The sequence below is a fragment of the Pongo pygmaeus genome, chromosome 15, assembly GCF_028885625.2.
Source record: "Pongo pygmaeus isolate AG05252 chromosome 15, NHGRI_mPonPyg2-v2.0_pri, whole genome shotgun sequence".
NCBI lineage: Eukaryota > Metazoa > Chordata > Mammalia > Primates > Hominidae > Pongo > Pongo pygmaeus.
The window spans coordinates 40172423-40190197 of NC_072388.2; the positions used below are offsets into that span (position 1 = coordinate 40172423).

General features: G+C 34.9%; 2 protein-coding genes across 5 annotated transcripts in view; both read left to right on the forward strand.

The window, feature by feature from the left end:
* LRFN5 (leucine rich repeat and fibronectin type III domain containing 5) overlaps positions 1-17775 on the forward strand; it is a 306102-nt gene that overhangs the window by 138694 nt on the left and 149633 nt on the right. The window lies entirely within an intron of this gene.
* Positions 3940-4173, forward strand: LOC129013014 (peptidyl-prolyl cis-trans isomerase FKBP1B-like). Its single transcript, XM_054449286.1, has one exon. The coding sequence runs from the start codon at positions 3940-3942 to the stop codon at positions 4171-4173; it is 234 nt and encodes a 77-aa protein (XP_054305261.1).

Consider the following 17775-nt stretch of genomic DNA (forward strand, 5'->3'; position numbering starts at 1 on the left):
AAATCCAGTGACAGTCCCATTTTATACATTAAGTAGCTTTCCTCTGATAGCTTTCAGAGTCCAGATTGCTGATCATTACATGATGGAATCTCTGATAGCTTTCAATATTCTCCCTTTAACTTTTAGCAATTTATTTATAATGTGCCTTAATGTAGGTTGATTTATATTCAAACTGTTATATGTTCACTGAGCTTTATAAATCTGTGTTTCTATCTTCTTCTCCAGGCAAGGGAAATTTTCTGAACTACTGTTTAGAACAAATGCATCTAACAGGTATTTATAGAACAGTTCATCTAACAGCAGTGAAATACATATTCTTCTCAAGTATGCATGGAACATTCTCTTCTATAGATCACACGTTAGTCTACAAGTCAATTCTTAACAAATTTAATAAGAATGAAATTATATTGAATACCATCTTTTATGACTAAAATGGCAGGAAACTAGAAACCAATAATAGGAGCAGGCTGGACACAGTGGCTCATTCCATAATCCCAGCACTTTGGGAGGCCAAAATGGGTGGATTTCTTGAGCTCAGGAGTTTGAGAGAAGCCTGGGCAACATGACCAAAACTCATCTCCACAAAAATACAAAAATTAGCCAGGCACGGTGGCATGTGCCTGTAGTCTTAGCTATTCGGGAGGCTGTGGTGGGAGGATTGCTTGAGCTTGGCTCATCAAGGGTTCAGTGAGCTGTCATCACACCACTGCACTCCAGCCTGAGTGGCAGAGCCAGATTTTGTGTCAATCATCATCATCATCATCATCACCATCATCATCATCTTGAAGAACTCACAAATATGTGGAATTAAATATCCTTCTTAATGACACATAGGACAAAGTATAAATTAAAAGAAAAATTAAAAAGAACTCTTGAGACAAGGAAAAATGGAAACACAACATACCAAAACTTATGGGATACAGCAAAAACAATCCTTAGAGGGAATTTTATGACAATAAACACCTACATCAAAGAAGAAGAAAGATATCAAACAATCTAATGTTATACCTCTAGCAACTAGAAAAAAAAAGAACAAACTAAGCACAAACTTAGTGGAAGGAAGTAAATAACAAAGATCGGAGCAGAAATAAACAAAATAGAGACTAGAAAAACAGTAGAAAATATAAATGAAAATAAAATTGGGGTTTTTTCAAAAGATAAAATTGACAAACCATTAGCTAGACTAACAAGGACAAAGAGAAAGAAGACTCATATAAAATCCAAATGGAAGGAATCATTATAACTGATACCACAGAAATGCAAGGGACCTAAAGACTATCATGGACAACTATACAATAAAAAAATGAATGACAGAAAAAATAAATTAATTCCTAGAAACATTTTATGTACCACAACAACAACAACAAAAGAAATAGAAAAATCTGAACAGACTTGTAATGAGTAAGGAGATTGAATCAGCAATAAAAAACTTCCAAAAATAAAAATAAAGCCCAGGGCTTGATAGCCTCACTGCTAATTCTACCAAACATTTAAATACCTAATATCAATCCTTCTCAAGATTATCCAGAAAATTGAAATGGAGGGAATACTTCAAAATTTATTTTACAAGGCAAACTTTACCCTAATATTAAAGCCATACAAGGACACTACAAGAAAAGAAAACAACAGGCCAAAATCCCTGATAAATATGGAGCAAAAATCCTCAACAAAATTAGCAAACCAAATTCAGAAGCACATAAAATATTTATTAACTATGATCAAATGAGATTCATTCCACAAGAGAAAGGATGGCTCAATGCACATAAATCAATAAATGAGTTACACTATATTAACAAAATGAAGAAGAAAACCATATGATACAGAAAAAAAATTTTCTTGATAGACACAGAAAAAACATTTGACTACATTTAACATCTGATCAAGATAAAAACTCTCAACAAATAGGTATTGAAATAATGTACCTGAACATAATAAAATACATATATTACAAGCCCACAGTTAATATCATATTAAACAGTGAAAAGTTGAAAGCTTTTCTTCTAAGATTAGGAAATAGAAAAGGATGCTCACTGTCATCACTTCTATTCATTATAGCATTGGAAGTCCTAGCTAGAACAACTAGATTAGAAAAAAGAAATAAAAGGCCTCCATAAAGGAAAAAAAAGAAGTGAAATTGTCAGTGCAAATTGAAATTGGCATCAGGTTTGCCATGATGTGATTTTATTGTAGAAAACTCTGAAGGCTTTATCAAAGACCTATTAGAACTGATTAGTACATTTAATAAAGTTGTAGTTTATGAAAACAACATCTAAAAAAGAGTACTATTTCTATAAACTAACAACAAACCATCCAAAAAGTATTCAAGAAAATAATTCCATTTACAATAGCATCCAAAAATAAAATTAAATATTTGGGAGTACATTTAACTGAAGAGGCGAATGATGACTGTGATGAAAACTATAATACATAGGTGAAAGAAGTTGAAAAACACACAAGTAAATTAAAAGATAACTCATGTTCATAGATTGAAAAATTTGCTATTTTAAAAACCTACATAGTACCCAAAGCAACCTACAGATTCAATGCAATCTCTATCAGAATTCCTATTTGTTTTTCACAGAAATAGAATAAAAGTCTAATAGAAAAAAAATCCTTGAATAGCCAAAGCAATTGAGTAAAAAGAATAAAGTAGGAGGTATCAAATTTCCTGATTTCAAAATAGATTATAAAGCTATTGTAGTCAAAACAGCATGGTACTGGCATGAAATAAGATATATTGATGAATGGAAAAGAATAGAAAGCACAGAAGCAAACCTGACTATTTAAGGTCAATTGATTTTCCACAAAGATACACACAATGAAGAAAAGACAATCACTTCAATAAATGGTGTTGACAAAACTTTATATCCACATTCAGAAGCATGAAATTGGATCTTTCTGATACACCATATATGAGAATTAATTCAAAATGGACAAAAGACCTATATGAAAGACTGAATCAATAAATCTAGTAGAAGAAAATGTAGGGTAAAGGCTTTGTAATTTTGGTCTGGGAAAGGATTTCTGGGATGGAACTTCAAAAGCACAGATGAGAAAAGCAAAAATAGACAGAGGATATTGCATCTAACTAAAAAGCTTTCATGCAGCAAAGACAACAATTTACACAGTGGAGAAACAATGTCTCTAATCATCAGGGAAATGAAAATTGAAACCACAATGAGATATCACCTCACACCCATTAAAATGGCTGTTACAAAAAATGATAAATGTTGTTGAGATAACAAGTGTTGGCAAGAAAGGGACCCTTTGTACATTGTTGGGGCCAATGTAAATTAATACGATCATTTTGCAAAATAGTATGGAGATTTTCCAAAAACTAAAAGTAGATTCCATATGTCCCAGAAATGTTACTTTTGGATATATAGCCAATGAATCTGAAATCAGCATGTGAACGAAATACCTGTACTTTCGTGTTTATTTCAGAATTAGTCACAGTAGCCAAGATATAGAAGCAACCTGATTTTATTAAAAGATGAATAAAGCAAATGTGGTGTGTATACACACACACACACACACACACACACACATTAGAATAATATACAGCCATAAAAATAAGGACTTTTTTTCATTCACAACATGGCTGGAACTGGAGGAATTTACACTAAGTGAATTCAGCCAGTCATAGAAAGACTAATACTTTATGATCTCACTTATATGTAATATCTAAAAAACTTGATATCATCCTACCTACTGACTCAGGTCCCAACTTCAGCTGCACTTCTTTCATCTCTGCAGTTGTGACAGGAAGGTAAGTTGGAGCGACTATGTGACTGGGGCGGGAGCCAAACTGGGTTCGGGGCAACATCAGCAATTCCCATGGATGGGGCTTATGGGGCCATGATGGGTCAAGAAGGACATTCACCAACAATAGCCAGAAGAGTCAAGAAGAGCCAGATGTGTGTAGCACACTACATAGGGATGTTCCAAAATGGGGATAGATTTGATTTATCCCAAGACAGAAACAAACCTTTCAAGTTCAAAACTGGTGAACAGGAAGTCATCAATGGTTTTGAAGAGTACCTAGCGCAGATGAGCTTGGGGCAGAAGGTGAAGCTGACCTGCATACATGATGTGTCATATAGAGCTCCAGGCTACTCTAGTGTCATCCCTCCCAGTGCTACCTTATCTTTGACATGGAACTGCTCAACTTAGAGTGAAGGCAGGAAGGAAATCAAGGTGGCTGGAAATGGCTGCTGCTCACCCTCCTAGTCTGCTTTGCCACTGGGTTGGCTCCTCCTGTTTGGGGCTCTTGATCAGTGTGCTAACCTCACTGTCCCACGGCATGATCCATTCTTTCTGCCCAAGTTGCTGTGTATGTGTTCATTATTGTTCATGCATATCCTTGCTTGAGGAAATTTTGATTGCATTGAAACATTTCATGTTGTGCATTTTTTTATAAGGCATGTAGTAGCCATTCCTGGTCACAGAAAATAGATTTCTTGCTTGCAAAATCTACATCACCCTACCTTCACTTAAGCCAGACGTGCAAGGCGATCAGATATGAAATATACATGGTATACACTAGAGACTTGAGCCAGTTACCTTTGCTTTCACTTTCTATTTTATAAATTCTGTTGGCTGCTCACTTAAACAGTGTCTGCTTTGGAAATAATATGTAAAATAAAGACACAGTGCTTGACCAAAAAATAAATCAATAAAATAAAATTAAAAATAAAACAGTTTATCTCATAGAATCAAAAGTTAAAAAGTGGTTACCAGAGACTGGGGAAGGATGAGGAAAATGAAAATGTTGACCAAAGGGGACAAAGTTCCAGTTTTATTGGAGAAATAAACTTTAGTGTTGTATTCCACTGCATGGTAACTACAGTTAGTAGGAATATATCATGTATTTAAAAATTGTTAAAATAATAGATTTTTAATGTCCTCACCACAAAAAATATAAGTTGTTAAGGTGGTGGATATGTTAATTAGCTTAATTGGCTCTCTGTACAATGTATACATAGATCAAAACATCACATTTTACCTCATCGATATGTACAATTATTTTTTGTGAATTAAACATAAATTAATAAAATTTTAAAAGAAATATATTCGTTTGTACTTTAGGAAAAAATGTACAAAGATATAATTTTGTGACAACAGCTAAAAGTGGTGTGGATGGAACTGTCAAAGGAGTAGAGATGTTGTACGTTATTGAAGTTAAGCTGGAATAAAATCAGAGTCTTGTAACTGGAGGATGTTAAATTCAATCATTTGGTAACTACAAATAAAATACTAAAGAATATACACAAAAGAAAATGAGAAAGCTACTGGGTGCAGTACCTCATGCCTGTAATCCTAGCACTTTGGGAGATCAAAGTGAGTGAATTGCTTGAGCCCAGGAGTTTGAGACCAACCAAGGCAACGTGGCAAAAATCTCATCTCTAGAAAAAATACAAAATTTAACTAAGCATGGTGGTGGCATGCACCTGTCATCCTAGCTAGTCAGGAGGCTGAGACAGGAGTATCACTTGAGCCCAGGAGGTTGAAGCTGCAGAGAGCTGGTATCCTGCCACTTCACTCCCAGCCTGGGTGACAGAATGAGGCTCTGTCTCAAATAAACGAAAAAAATAAATAAATAGGAAGAGAGAAATAAATTTAACCATTTCAGTACAAAAATTTTAAATAAACACAAAAGAGGGCAGTAGTGTAGGAAATGAGGAGCATTATTCTATAATACATATGGAAAACAAATAGCAACATGACAAAAGTAAGTCCCACATTATCAGTAATCACTTTAAGTGTAAACGGATTAACCACTCCAATTCAAAGACAAAGATTAGTAAAAGGCATTAAGAAACACACCCATGCACACAATAATTCAAATAATATGCTGTTCACCAGAGACTCAGTTTGGATCCAGAACACCAATAGGTTGAAAATGAAAATATGTAAAAATATATTTCATGCAAATATTAACAAAAATAAAGCTGGGGTAGCTATAGTAACAGCAGATGAAATAAACTTTAAATTTATAAAGCTTACAAGAGACAAACAAAGGCATTATTTATTAATAAAAGTTGAGCAAGAGTAATAGAGCAAGAAGACAAAACAGTTTTGAACATTTACACATGTAGTAATTGACTGTAAAAATATAAAGTAAAAACTGACCGAATTGAAGGGGAAAATATCTCTACACAATAGTTGGATGCTTCAGTACTTCACTTTCAATAGAACAACTAAACAGAAGATAAGAAGATAGAAGATTTAATGAACAAAATAAGACAACCGGACCTAACAGATATACACAGAACACTCTACCCAACAACAGATACACATTCTTCTCAAGTTCACCCAAGACATTTTTCAGGATAGAACATATATTAAGCCACAGATTAAGTATCTATACATTTTAAAAGATTGATATCACATAAAATATTTACTCTGGTGACAATGGCAGAATAAAGTTAGAAATAACAAAAGAAAAGGTGAAAATACCACAAATTTGTCAAAATTAAATAACATATATTTGTGGAAATTAAATAACATGAATGGGTCAAAAATCACAAGAGAAATTAGAAAATACTTAGCAATGAAGGAAAACAAAATCATAACATATCAAAACTTACGGTACTCAGTGAAAGCAGTGCTAACTGGAAAACTTTTAGCTATACATGCTTACATTTAAAAATAAGAAAGCTCTTCATTGAACAACCGAACTTTACAATTTCTGGAACTAGAAAAAGAGGACCAAACTAAACCCAAAAAAATAGCAGAGGGAAATAAATAATAAAGATTGGAGCAGATATCATTGAAATAAATAATAGTAAAATAAGAGAGAACATCATTCAAATTAAAAATTGGTTCTTTGAAAGGCTCCATAAAATTGATGAATATTGGACTAAGAAAAAAATGAGAGAAGATTCAAGATAAGTTTGTTGTAAAAAATGAAAGTGGGGATGTTACTACTAATTCTACAGAAATAAAAAGGATTACGAGATTATCCTGAACAATTGTATATCTACAAACTGAATAACCTACATGAAATAGACAAATTCTTAAAAATACAAAACTTACCAAAATTAACCCACAAAGAAATAGAATATCTGAATAGCACTGTAACCAGTAAGGAAATTGAACCAGTAACTAAAACCTTCCCCAAAAAGAAAAGCCCTGGATCTGATGGCTTCACTAATGAATTCTACTAAACATTTAAAGAACTAATACTAATCTTTCTCAAATGGAAAAGGAAGGAACACTCCCTAACTCATTCTATGAGGCCACCATTACCCTGGTAGCAAAGTCAGACAAAGACAATACAGGAAACAAATATTGCAGGCAGTTATACCTTATTATCATTGATGTATAGATTCTCAACAAAATACTAGCAAACTGAATTCAGCAGCATATTAAAAGGATTATATACAAACTGTGTGTGACTTATTCCTAGAATGGAATGATGGCTCACCGTATTAAAATCATTCACTGTAATATACCACATAAACAGAATGAAGGAAAAAATACATGATTATCTCAATTAATGCCAAGAAAAGATTTGACAAAATTCACTATCTTTTCCTGATACAAAACACTCAAAGAATAGAAGGAAGCTACCTCAATATTATAAAAGTCATGTATGACAAAAAATACAGAAACATCGCACTCAGTGGGGCAAGACTAAAATATTTTCTCCTAAAATCATGAACAAGGCAAGAATTCACTTTGCCGCTTTTATTCAGTGGAGTGGTAGATCTTTGCCAGAGCAATTAGGCAATAAAAACAAATAAAGGGGTGAGATGATATCTCATTGTAGATTTTATTTTCATTTCTCTGATTATCAATGATGTTGAACACTTTTTCCTATACCTCTTTGCCAGTTATATTTCCTCTTTTGAGCAATATCTATTCACCTACTGTGTACTCACAAACATTTTTTAAAAAAGCAAAACAAAATTAGAAAGGCACTCCAAATGCATGAAAGGAGGGAAGGAAAAGACATTAGAATTGAAAAGAAAGGAAGAAAATTATCTCTGATCTCAGATGATATGATCTTTTAAGTAGAAAATCCTAAAGAAAATACACACCTAAAAGCTTGCCAGAACTAATTAACACATTCAGCAAAATAAGCGAATACAATGTTAACACACAAAGAGCATTTGCAGTCTATACACTAATAATGAACAGTCTGAAAAGAAAATTAAGAAAATGATTCAATTTACGATACCATCAGAAAGAATAAAAGAGTTAGGAATAATCTTAAAAAGGAGGCAAAAGCCTTACAGAATGAAAACTACAAAACATTTCTGAAATAAATGAAAGAAGACATAGATTAGAAAGAATCCCTGTGTTCACAGTGCGAAGAGTTAATATTGTTAAAACATCAGTATTACCCAAAGGGATCTACAAATTTCCAATCACTATATTCTGATTACTTTGTTGAAGAAATTTTTAAAAATTCTAAAACACACACAGAATTTCAAGGAATCCTGAATAACCAAAACAATATATATATATTTAAAGCTATGGGGCTTATACTTCCTGATTGCAAAACTTACTACAAAGCTACGGTAATCAAAGGATATTGGTACTGCCATAAAGACAAACATATATACCTATGAAATGGAATACAGCATTTAGAAACAAACCCTTGCATGTATGGACAAATTATTTTTGACAAGGTTGCCAACACCATTCAGGTGGGGAAAGAACAGTCTTTTTAACAAGTGATTCTGGAAAAACATGCAAAATAATTAAGTTGGACCTTTACATAACACCATATACAAAAATTAAACTGGATTAAAGACCTAAATATAACACTGACAACTATAACCTCTTAAAACAACACACAAGGCAAATGCTTTAAAATATTGGATTTAGTAATGGTTTATTGGATATGACAGCAGAGGCATAGACAACAAAGAGAAAAATAGACAAACTGGAATCATGAACATTTTTTAAAGTGCATAAAAGATACTATCAATAGAGTAAAAAGGTAACCCACAGAATGGGAGAAAGTATTTGGAAATTATGTATATGATAAGTTATTAATATCCTGAATATATAGAGAACTCCTAAAACTCAACAAGAAATAAGCCAATTCAAAAACAGATGAAGGCCTTCAACAGGCATGCTCCAGAAAAGATATACCAATGGCCAAAAAACATATAATAAAATGCCTAGTGTGAACAGTTTTAGGAAAATGCAAATCAAAACCACCATGTAATACTACTTCATAATCATTAGGATGAAGACTCTCCAAAGAATATAAACACAGAAAATAAGAAGACTTGGAGAAGATGTGAAGTGATTTAAACCTTTGTACACTCTTGATATGTTGGCGGGAATGTAAAGTGAAAGTGGTTCATTTGCCTGGGAAAATAAGATAGTTCCTCAAAATATTAAAATAGAATTACTGTGATTCAGTAATTCCACTTTGGGGTATAGAAGTGGAAAGAATAGAAAGCAAGATATCAAAAAATGTATTTGTATATCCATGTTTAAAATTATATTAGTCACAAAGCTAAAAGTTGGAAACAATTCACCTGTCCATTAGCAGACGAATGGCTAAGGTAATGGTATATACATGCAATGGAATATTAGCCTCATAAAGGAAGAAACAACTTACATGTGATAGAGCATGGATAAATCTTGAGGAGATTATGCTAAATAAAATATGCCAATTACAAAAGAATATTGTATGACTCCACTTATAGAGGGAACTTAGAGTAGACCCAAACATAGCAACTGACAGTGGAATGGTGATTGCAAGGGACTTCAGGTAGGGGATAATGGAGAGTTATTTTTTAATAGTTTTGCAAGATGAAAAGAGCTCTGGAGAAGAGTGGTAATGATGGTTGTGCAACAGTATAAATGTACACAATACTACTAAATTGTGCACTAAAAACTACTAAATAGTAAATTTGTTGTGTATTTTTACCCTAATATTAAAAACTCAGAAAAAAATGTATGGTTCAGTATGAATACAGCTTAGAGTGTGAGGAATGGTGAAAGCCAGATGCTTATGGGCCTTTAATGGTACACTAGAATTTCATATGTGACACATAATTTTATTTGCATTTGAAGGTAATCATTACAGTGTTGGCAAAATAAAAATATGGGTGACCTACTCTTTTCTGCTGCTATAACAGAATACCACAGACTGGATATTTTATATATATATATGTATATATATATATATATATATTTATCTTGTAGTTCTGGAGGCAATGGATTCTGTAGTATGGCACCAGCATCTGGCAAGGGTCACTCCATGATAGAAGGGCTGAAGGTGGAAGTGAGGACACCAGACAGAATAATTGGCAAGCTCATATTTTTTATAATGAACTCACTGTTATGATAACTTGCCCACTCCCATAATAATGTCATTTAACCATTTACGAGGACAGAGCCTTCATTACCTAATCACCTCTTAAAGGCCTCACCTCTTAATACTGTTGCAATGACAATTAAGTTTCCAATACATGAGCGTTGAGAGACGTATGCAAACAGTAACAATCCAGAATATGTTGTATCGTCTTATAAAACTGTATTGTCTTATAAGACTGAATCCATTTATAAAGCTATTGTATTAATTCATGCCAAAGTTAGTGAAATACTTACTTATAATAAAGCAAGAACTGAGTGCAAATAGAACCAAAGGATGTCATAGACATTGAATTAACAAACATTCGTTGATTTAATGATAGATTCCATAAAAATGTGCTATATATACACTAAGAAATATTTATTGTACAGCTATAGTATTCCATGGCGTATATAGAGATGATGTCTTTTGCGGGAACATGGAAGGAGCTGGAGGCTATTATCCTTAGCAAACTAACACAGGAACAGAAAACCAAATACTGCATGTTCTCACTTATAAGTGGAAGCGAAACCATATGACCTTATGAACACAAAGAAGGAAACAATAGACACTGGGGTCTATTTGAGTGGGAGGAGGGAGAGGAGAAGCAAAGATCACTATTGGATATTGGGCTTAATACCTGGGTGATGAAATAAGATGTACCACAGACTCCCATGGCACATGTTTACCTATGTAACAATCCTTCATACGTACCTCCAAACCTAAAATAAAAGTTAAAATAAGTTCACTAATTAGATGAGAACATTTTCATCCTAATGTTGAAAGTTCATTGTCACTAAATCAATGCCAGAATTAAGAATTGGGTTACTGATGTTAGAAAACTAGCACATATTTAAATAAAATATCAAAAATGGTAAGTTTTAGCTAACATCAACAGGGAGACATGCACATTTTGAAACTGTCTCTCTAACTTTCTTTTCTATATTAAAACATTTTCCGTTTGGCTTATTCATTTTGATATGATGAGATAAGATCAAACATATATTGTCCTTACCTCCAAAATAAACTAGAAAAATTGTGTATAAGTGATTTTAAAATTTGGTCCCTATAAATTACATTTCCATTTTATTTCTTAGTGTTTACATCCTGCATAATGTTATCAGTTTTCTTCTCTCTTAACGTCATGGCTTAGTTGGAATTTCTTGAGGCTGAGTAACTTTTCATATATATATATATATATATATCAGATTTCTTATATATATATCAGATTTCATATATATATATATTTCTATATATATGTATAGAATGGAAAGAGATTCTATAGTTTGTTGTTTTACGTGCCAGCAAATAGTGGCATAGACCTGTGCAAGAGATATCATCTTTGAGCTTGAAAATGAGAGCAAATGATAACTGTGATACCTGCTTTGTAATATTATTTTGAAGGTCACATAAAATAATGTATGTTAAAAAGCTTTGAAAATAATAAAGTACATATATTAAATATTAAAATTTGCTTTCATTGTATTGTGATCTCAGTTACCCCTTACGCAAAATTATTTGGCTAATGCATGTGTATTAGGCCATTTTCAAACTGCTGTAAAGATACTACCTAAGACTGGGTAATTTATAAACAAAGGAAGTTTAATTGACACAGTTTTGCATTGCTGGAGAGGCCTCAGAAAATTTACAGTCCTGGAGTAAGGCAAAGGTGAAGCAGGCACTTTCTTCACAAGGTGGCAGAAGAGAGCACACAGGGGAAACTGCCACTTTTTAAAAATTATTATTATAATTTTTAGGGTACACGTGCACAACGTGTAGGTTTGTTACATAGGTATACACGTGCCATGTTGGTTTGCTGCACCCATCAACCCATCATCTACATTAGATATTTCTCCTAATGCTATCCCTCCCTCAGCCCCCTACGCCCCGACAGGCCCCAGTGTGTGATGTTTCCCGCCCTGTGTCCATGTGTTCTCATTGTTCAACTCTCACTTATGAGTGAGAACATGCTACTTTTAAAAACATCAGATCTTGTGAGAGCCCCCTCACTATCATGAGAAGAGCAAAGGGGAAACTGCCCCAATGATCAATCACCTCCTACCAGGGCCCTCCCTCAACAAAATTATAATTCAAGATGAGATTTGGGTGGGGACATAGAGCCAAACCATTTCAGCATGTAATCACTCTAAAGAAGAAAATCAAATTATGCTCTTGTTAATAAAGTTCAGTGTTAATAGCACTTATGGTAAAATTCAAATGCACATAGTTTTACAGCTATAAATGGAGTTACAGCTCCTGTGGTCAAGCATCAAAATCACAAATTAGAACATATTGAAAAAAAAATTGAAATTATAATCCTTCCACATATGTGTATTTTCTTTCCTCCAATGCACAAATGTATTGGCTTAAGAATGGACTTCTAGATATGTTCAAGGAGATGAGATAAATATTCACACTTATATTTAGTTTTAAATGTTTATCACATTATAAAGTCACTGGTGATACATACAATGTATCTGTTTATCTCATCTCTTTGGAAGTCTCTCCAAGCAGATGCACACTCTGAGGATGCAGAGAAGTCAGTTTGACTTTGAGCATAGGGTTAACTTAACCCTAAGTATCTTACTAAGGGCAGTCTCACAGGACATTAGCATCAGACAGAATCCTTAAGGCCAATCTCCTCCAAACTTAAGTCCTACACAAGAATGTCATTTTTTTTAAATTATACTTTAAGTTTTAGGGTACATGTGCACAACGTGCAGGTTTGTTACATATGTATACATGTGCCATGTTGGTGTGCTGCACCCATTAACTCGTCATTTAACATTAGGTATATCTCCTAATGCTATTCCTCCCCCTTCCTGCCACCCCACGACAGGCCCCGGTGCGTGATGTTCCCCTTCCTGTGTCCATGTGTTCTCATTGTTCAATTCCCACCTCTGAGTGAGAACATGCAGTGTTTGGTTTTTTGTCCTTGCGACAGTTTGCTGAGAATGATGGTTTCCAGCTTCATCCATGTCCCTACAAAGGACATGAACTCATCATTTTTTATGGCTGCATAGTATTCCATGGTGCATATGTGCCACATTTTCTTAATCCAGTCTATCATTGTTGGACATCTGGGTTTGTTCCAAGTCTTTGCTATTGTGAATAGTGCCGCAATAAACATACATGTGCATGTGTCTTTATAGCAGCATGTTTTATAATCCTTTGGGTATATACCCAGTAATGGGATGGCTGGGTCAAATGGTATTTCTAGTTCTAGATCACTGCGGAGTTGCCACACTGACTTCCACAGTGGTTGAACTAGTTTACAGTCCCACCAACAGTGTGAAAGTGTTCCTATTTCTCCATATCCTCTCCAGCACCTGTTGTTTCCTGACTTTTGAATGATTGCCATTCTAACTGGTGTGAGATGGTATCTCATTGTGGTTTTGATTTGCATTTCTCTGATGGCCAGTGATGATGAGCATTTTTTCATGTGTCTTTTGGCTGCATAAATGTCTTCTTTTGAGAAGTGTCTGTTCATATCCTTTGCCCACTTTTTGATGGGGTTATTTGTTTTTTTCTTGTAAATTTGTTTGAGTTCATTGTAGATTCTGGATATTAGCCCTTTTGTCAGATGAGTAGATGCAAAAATTTTCTCCCATTCTGTAGGTTGCCTGTTCACTCTGATGATACTTTCTTTTGCTGTGCAGAAGCTCTTTAGTTTAATTAGATCCCATTTGTCAATTCTGGCTTTTGTTGCCATTGCTTTTGGTGTTTTAGGTATGAAGTCCTTGCCCATGCCTATGTCCTGAATGGTAATGCCTAGGTTTTCTTCTAGGGTTTTTATGGTTTTAGGTCTGACATGTAAGTCTTTAATCCATCTTGAATTAATTTTTGTATAAGGTGTAAGGAAGGGATCCAGTTTCAGCTTTCTACATATGGCTAGCCAGTTTTCCCAGCACCATTTATTAAATAGGGAATCCTTTCCCCATTGCTTGTTTTTCTCAGGTTTGTCAAAGATCAGATAGTTGTAGATATGTGGCATTATTTCTGACGGCTTTGTTCTGTTCCATTGATCTATATCTCTGTTTTGGTACCAGTACCAGGCTGTTTTGGTTACTGTAGCCTTGTAGTATAGTTTGAAGTCAGGTAGCATGATGCCTCCAGCTTTGTTCTTTTGGCTTAGGATTGACTTGGCGATGCGGGCTCTTTTTTGGTTCCATATGAACTTTAAAGTAGTTTTTTCCAATTCTGTGAAGAAAGTCATTGGTAGCTTGATGGGGATGGCATTGAATCGATAAATTACCTTGGACAGTATGGCCGTTTTCACAATATTGATTCTTCCTACCCATGAGCATGGAATGTTCTTCCATTTGTTTGTGTCCTCTTTTATTTCATTGAGCAGTGGTTTGTAGTTCTCCTTGAAGAGGTCCTTCACATCCCTTATAAGTTGGATTCCTAGGTATTTTATTCTCTTTGAAGCAATTGTGAATGGGAGTTCACTCATGATTTGGCTCTCTGTTTGTCCGTTATTGGTGTATAAGAATGCTTGTGATTTTTGCACATTGATTTTGTATCCTGAGACTTTGCTGAAGTTGCCTAACAGCTTAAGGAGATTTTGGGCTGAGACGATGGGGTTTTCTAGATATACAATCATGTCATCTGCAAACAGGGACAATTTGACTTTCTGTTTTCCTAGTTGAATACCCTTTATTTCCTTCTCCTGCTTCATTGCCCTGGCCAGAACTTCCAACACTATGTTGAATAGGATGGTGAGAGAGGGCATCCCTGTCTTGTGCCAGTTTTCAAAGGGAATGCTTCCAGTTTTTGCCCATTCAGTATGATATTGGCTGTGGGTTTGTCATAGATAGCTCTTATTATTTTGAGATATGTCCCATCAATACCTAATTTATTGAGAGTTTTTAGCATGAAGGGTTGTTGAATTTTGTCAAAGGCCTTTTCTGCATCTATTGAGATAATCATGTGGTTTTTGTCTTTGGTTCTGTTTATATGCTGGATTACGTTTATTGATTTTTGTATGTTGAACCAGCCTTGCATCCCAGGGATAAAACCCACTTTATCATGGTGGATAAGCTTTTTGATGTGCTGCTGGATTCTGTTTGCCAGTATTTTATTGAGGATTTTTGCATCGATGTTCATCGGGGATATTGGTCTAAAATTCTGTTTTTTTGTTGTGTGTCTGCCCAGCTTTGGTATCAGGATGATGCTGGCCTCATAAAATTAGTTAGGGAGTATTCCCTCTTTTTCTATTGATCGGAATAGTTTCAGAAGGAATTGTACCAGCTCCTCCTTGTACCTGTGGTAGAATTCGGCTGTGAATCCATCTGGTCCTGGACTTTTTTTGGTTGGTAAGCTATTAATTATTGCCTCAATATCAGAGCCTGTTATTGGTCTATTCAGAGATTCAACTTCCTCCTGGTTTAGTCTTGGGAGGGTTTACGCATCGAGGAATTTATCCATTTCTTCTAGATTTTCTGGTTTATTTGCATAGAGGTGTTTATAGTATTATCTGATGGTAGTTTGTATTTCTGTGGGATTGGTGGTGATATCCCCTTTATCATTTTTTATTGCGTCTATTTGATTCTTCTCTCTTTTCTTCTTTGTCAGTCTTGCTAGTGGTCTATCAATTTTGTTGATCTTTTCAAAAAACCAGCTCCTGGATTCATTGATTTTTTGAAGCGTTTTTTGTGTCTCTATTTCCTTCAGTTCTGCTCTGATCTTAGTTATTTCTTGCCTTCTGCTAGCTGTTGAATATGTTTGCTTTTGCTTCTCTAGTTCTTTTAATTGCGATGTTAGGGTGTCGATTTTAGATCTTTCCTGCTTTCTCTTGTGGGCATTTAGTGCTATAAATTTCCCTCTACACACTGCTTTGAATGTGTCCCAGAGATTCTAGTGTGTTGTGTCTTTGTTCTCGTTGGTTTCATAGAACATCTTTATTTCTGCCTTCAGTTCGTTATGTACCCAGTAGTCATTCAGGAGCAGGTTGTTCAGTTTCCATGTAGTTGAGCAGTTTTGAGTGAGTTTCTTAATCCTGAGTTCTAGTTTGATTGCACTGTGGTCTGAGAGACAGTTTGTTATAATTTCTGTTCTTTTACATTTGCTGAGGAGTGCTTTACTTCCAACTATGTGGTCAATTTTGGAATAAATGCAGTGTGGTGCTGAGAAGAATGTACAGTCTGTTGATTTGGGGTGGAGAGTTCTGTAGATGTCTATTAGGTCCACTTGGTGGAGAGCTGAGTTCAATTCCTGGATATCTTTGTTAACTTTCTGTCTCATTGATCTGTCTAATGTTGACAGTGGGGTGTTAAAGTCTCCCATTATTATTGTGTGGGAGTCTAAGTCTCTTTTTAGGTCTCTAAGGACTTGCTTTATGAATCTGGGTCCTCCTGTATTAGGTGCATATATATTTAGGATAGTTAGCTCTTCTTGTTGAATTGATCCCTTTACCACTATGTAATGGCCTTCTTTGTCTCTTTTGATCTTTGTTGGTTTAAAGTCTGTTTTATCCGAGACTAGGATTGCAACCCCTGCCTTGTTTTGTTTTCCATTTGCTTGGTAGATCTTCCTCCATCCCTTTATTTTGAGCCTATGTGTGTCTCTGCACATGAGATGGGTTTTCTGAATACAGCACACTGATGGGTCTTGACTTTTTATCCAGTTTGCCAGTCTGTGTCTTTTAATCGGAGCATTTATCCCACTTACCTTTAAGGTTAATATTGTTATGTGTGAATTTGATCCTGTCATTATGATATTAGCTGGTTATTTTGCTCGTTAGTTGATGCAGTTTCTTCCTAGCCTCCATGGTCTTTACAATTTGGCATGTTTTTGCAGTGGCTGGTACTGGTTGTTCCTTTCCATGTCTAGTGCTTCCTTCAGGAGCTCTTTTAGGGCAGGCCTGGTGGTGACAAAATCTCTCAGCATTTGCTTGTCTGTAAAGTATTTTATTCCTCATTCACTTATGAAGCTTAGTTTGGCTGGATATGAAATTCTGGGTTGAAAATTCTTTTCTTTAAGAATGTTGAATATTGGCCCCCACTCTCTTCTGGCTTGTAGAGTATGTGCTGAGAGATCAGCTGTTAGTCTGATTGACTTCCTTTTGTGGGTAACCCGACCTTTCTCTCTGGCTCCCTTAACATTTTTTCCTTCATTTCAACTTTGGTGAATCTGACAATTATGTGTCTTGGAATTGCTCTTCTCGAGGAGTATCTTTGTGGCATTCTCTGTATTTACTGAATTTGAATGTTGGCCTGCCTTGCTAGATTGGGGTAGTTCTCCTGGATAATATCCTGCAGAGTGTTTTCCAACTTGGTTCCATTCTCCCCGTCATTTTCAGGTACACCATTCAGACGTAGATTTGGCCTTTTCACATAGTCCCATATTCTTAGAGGCTTTGTTCATTTCTTTTTTATTCTTTTTTCTCTAAACTTGTCTTCTTGCTTCAATTCATTCATTTCACCTTCCATCACTGATACCCTTTCTTC

Bases quoted from the DNA above. Each gene is read 5' to 3' on its own strand.
- LOC129013014 (XM_054449286.1), top strand. From the start codon at position 3,940: ATGTTCCAAAATGGGGATAGATTTGATTTATCCCAAGACAGAAACAAA.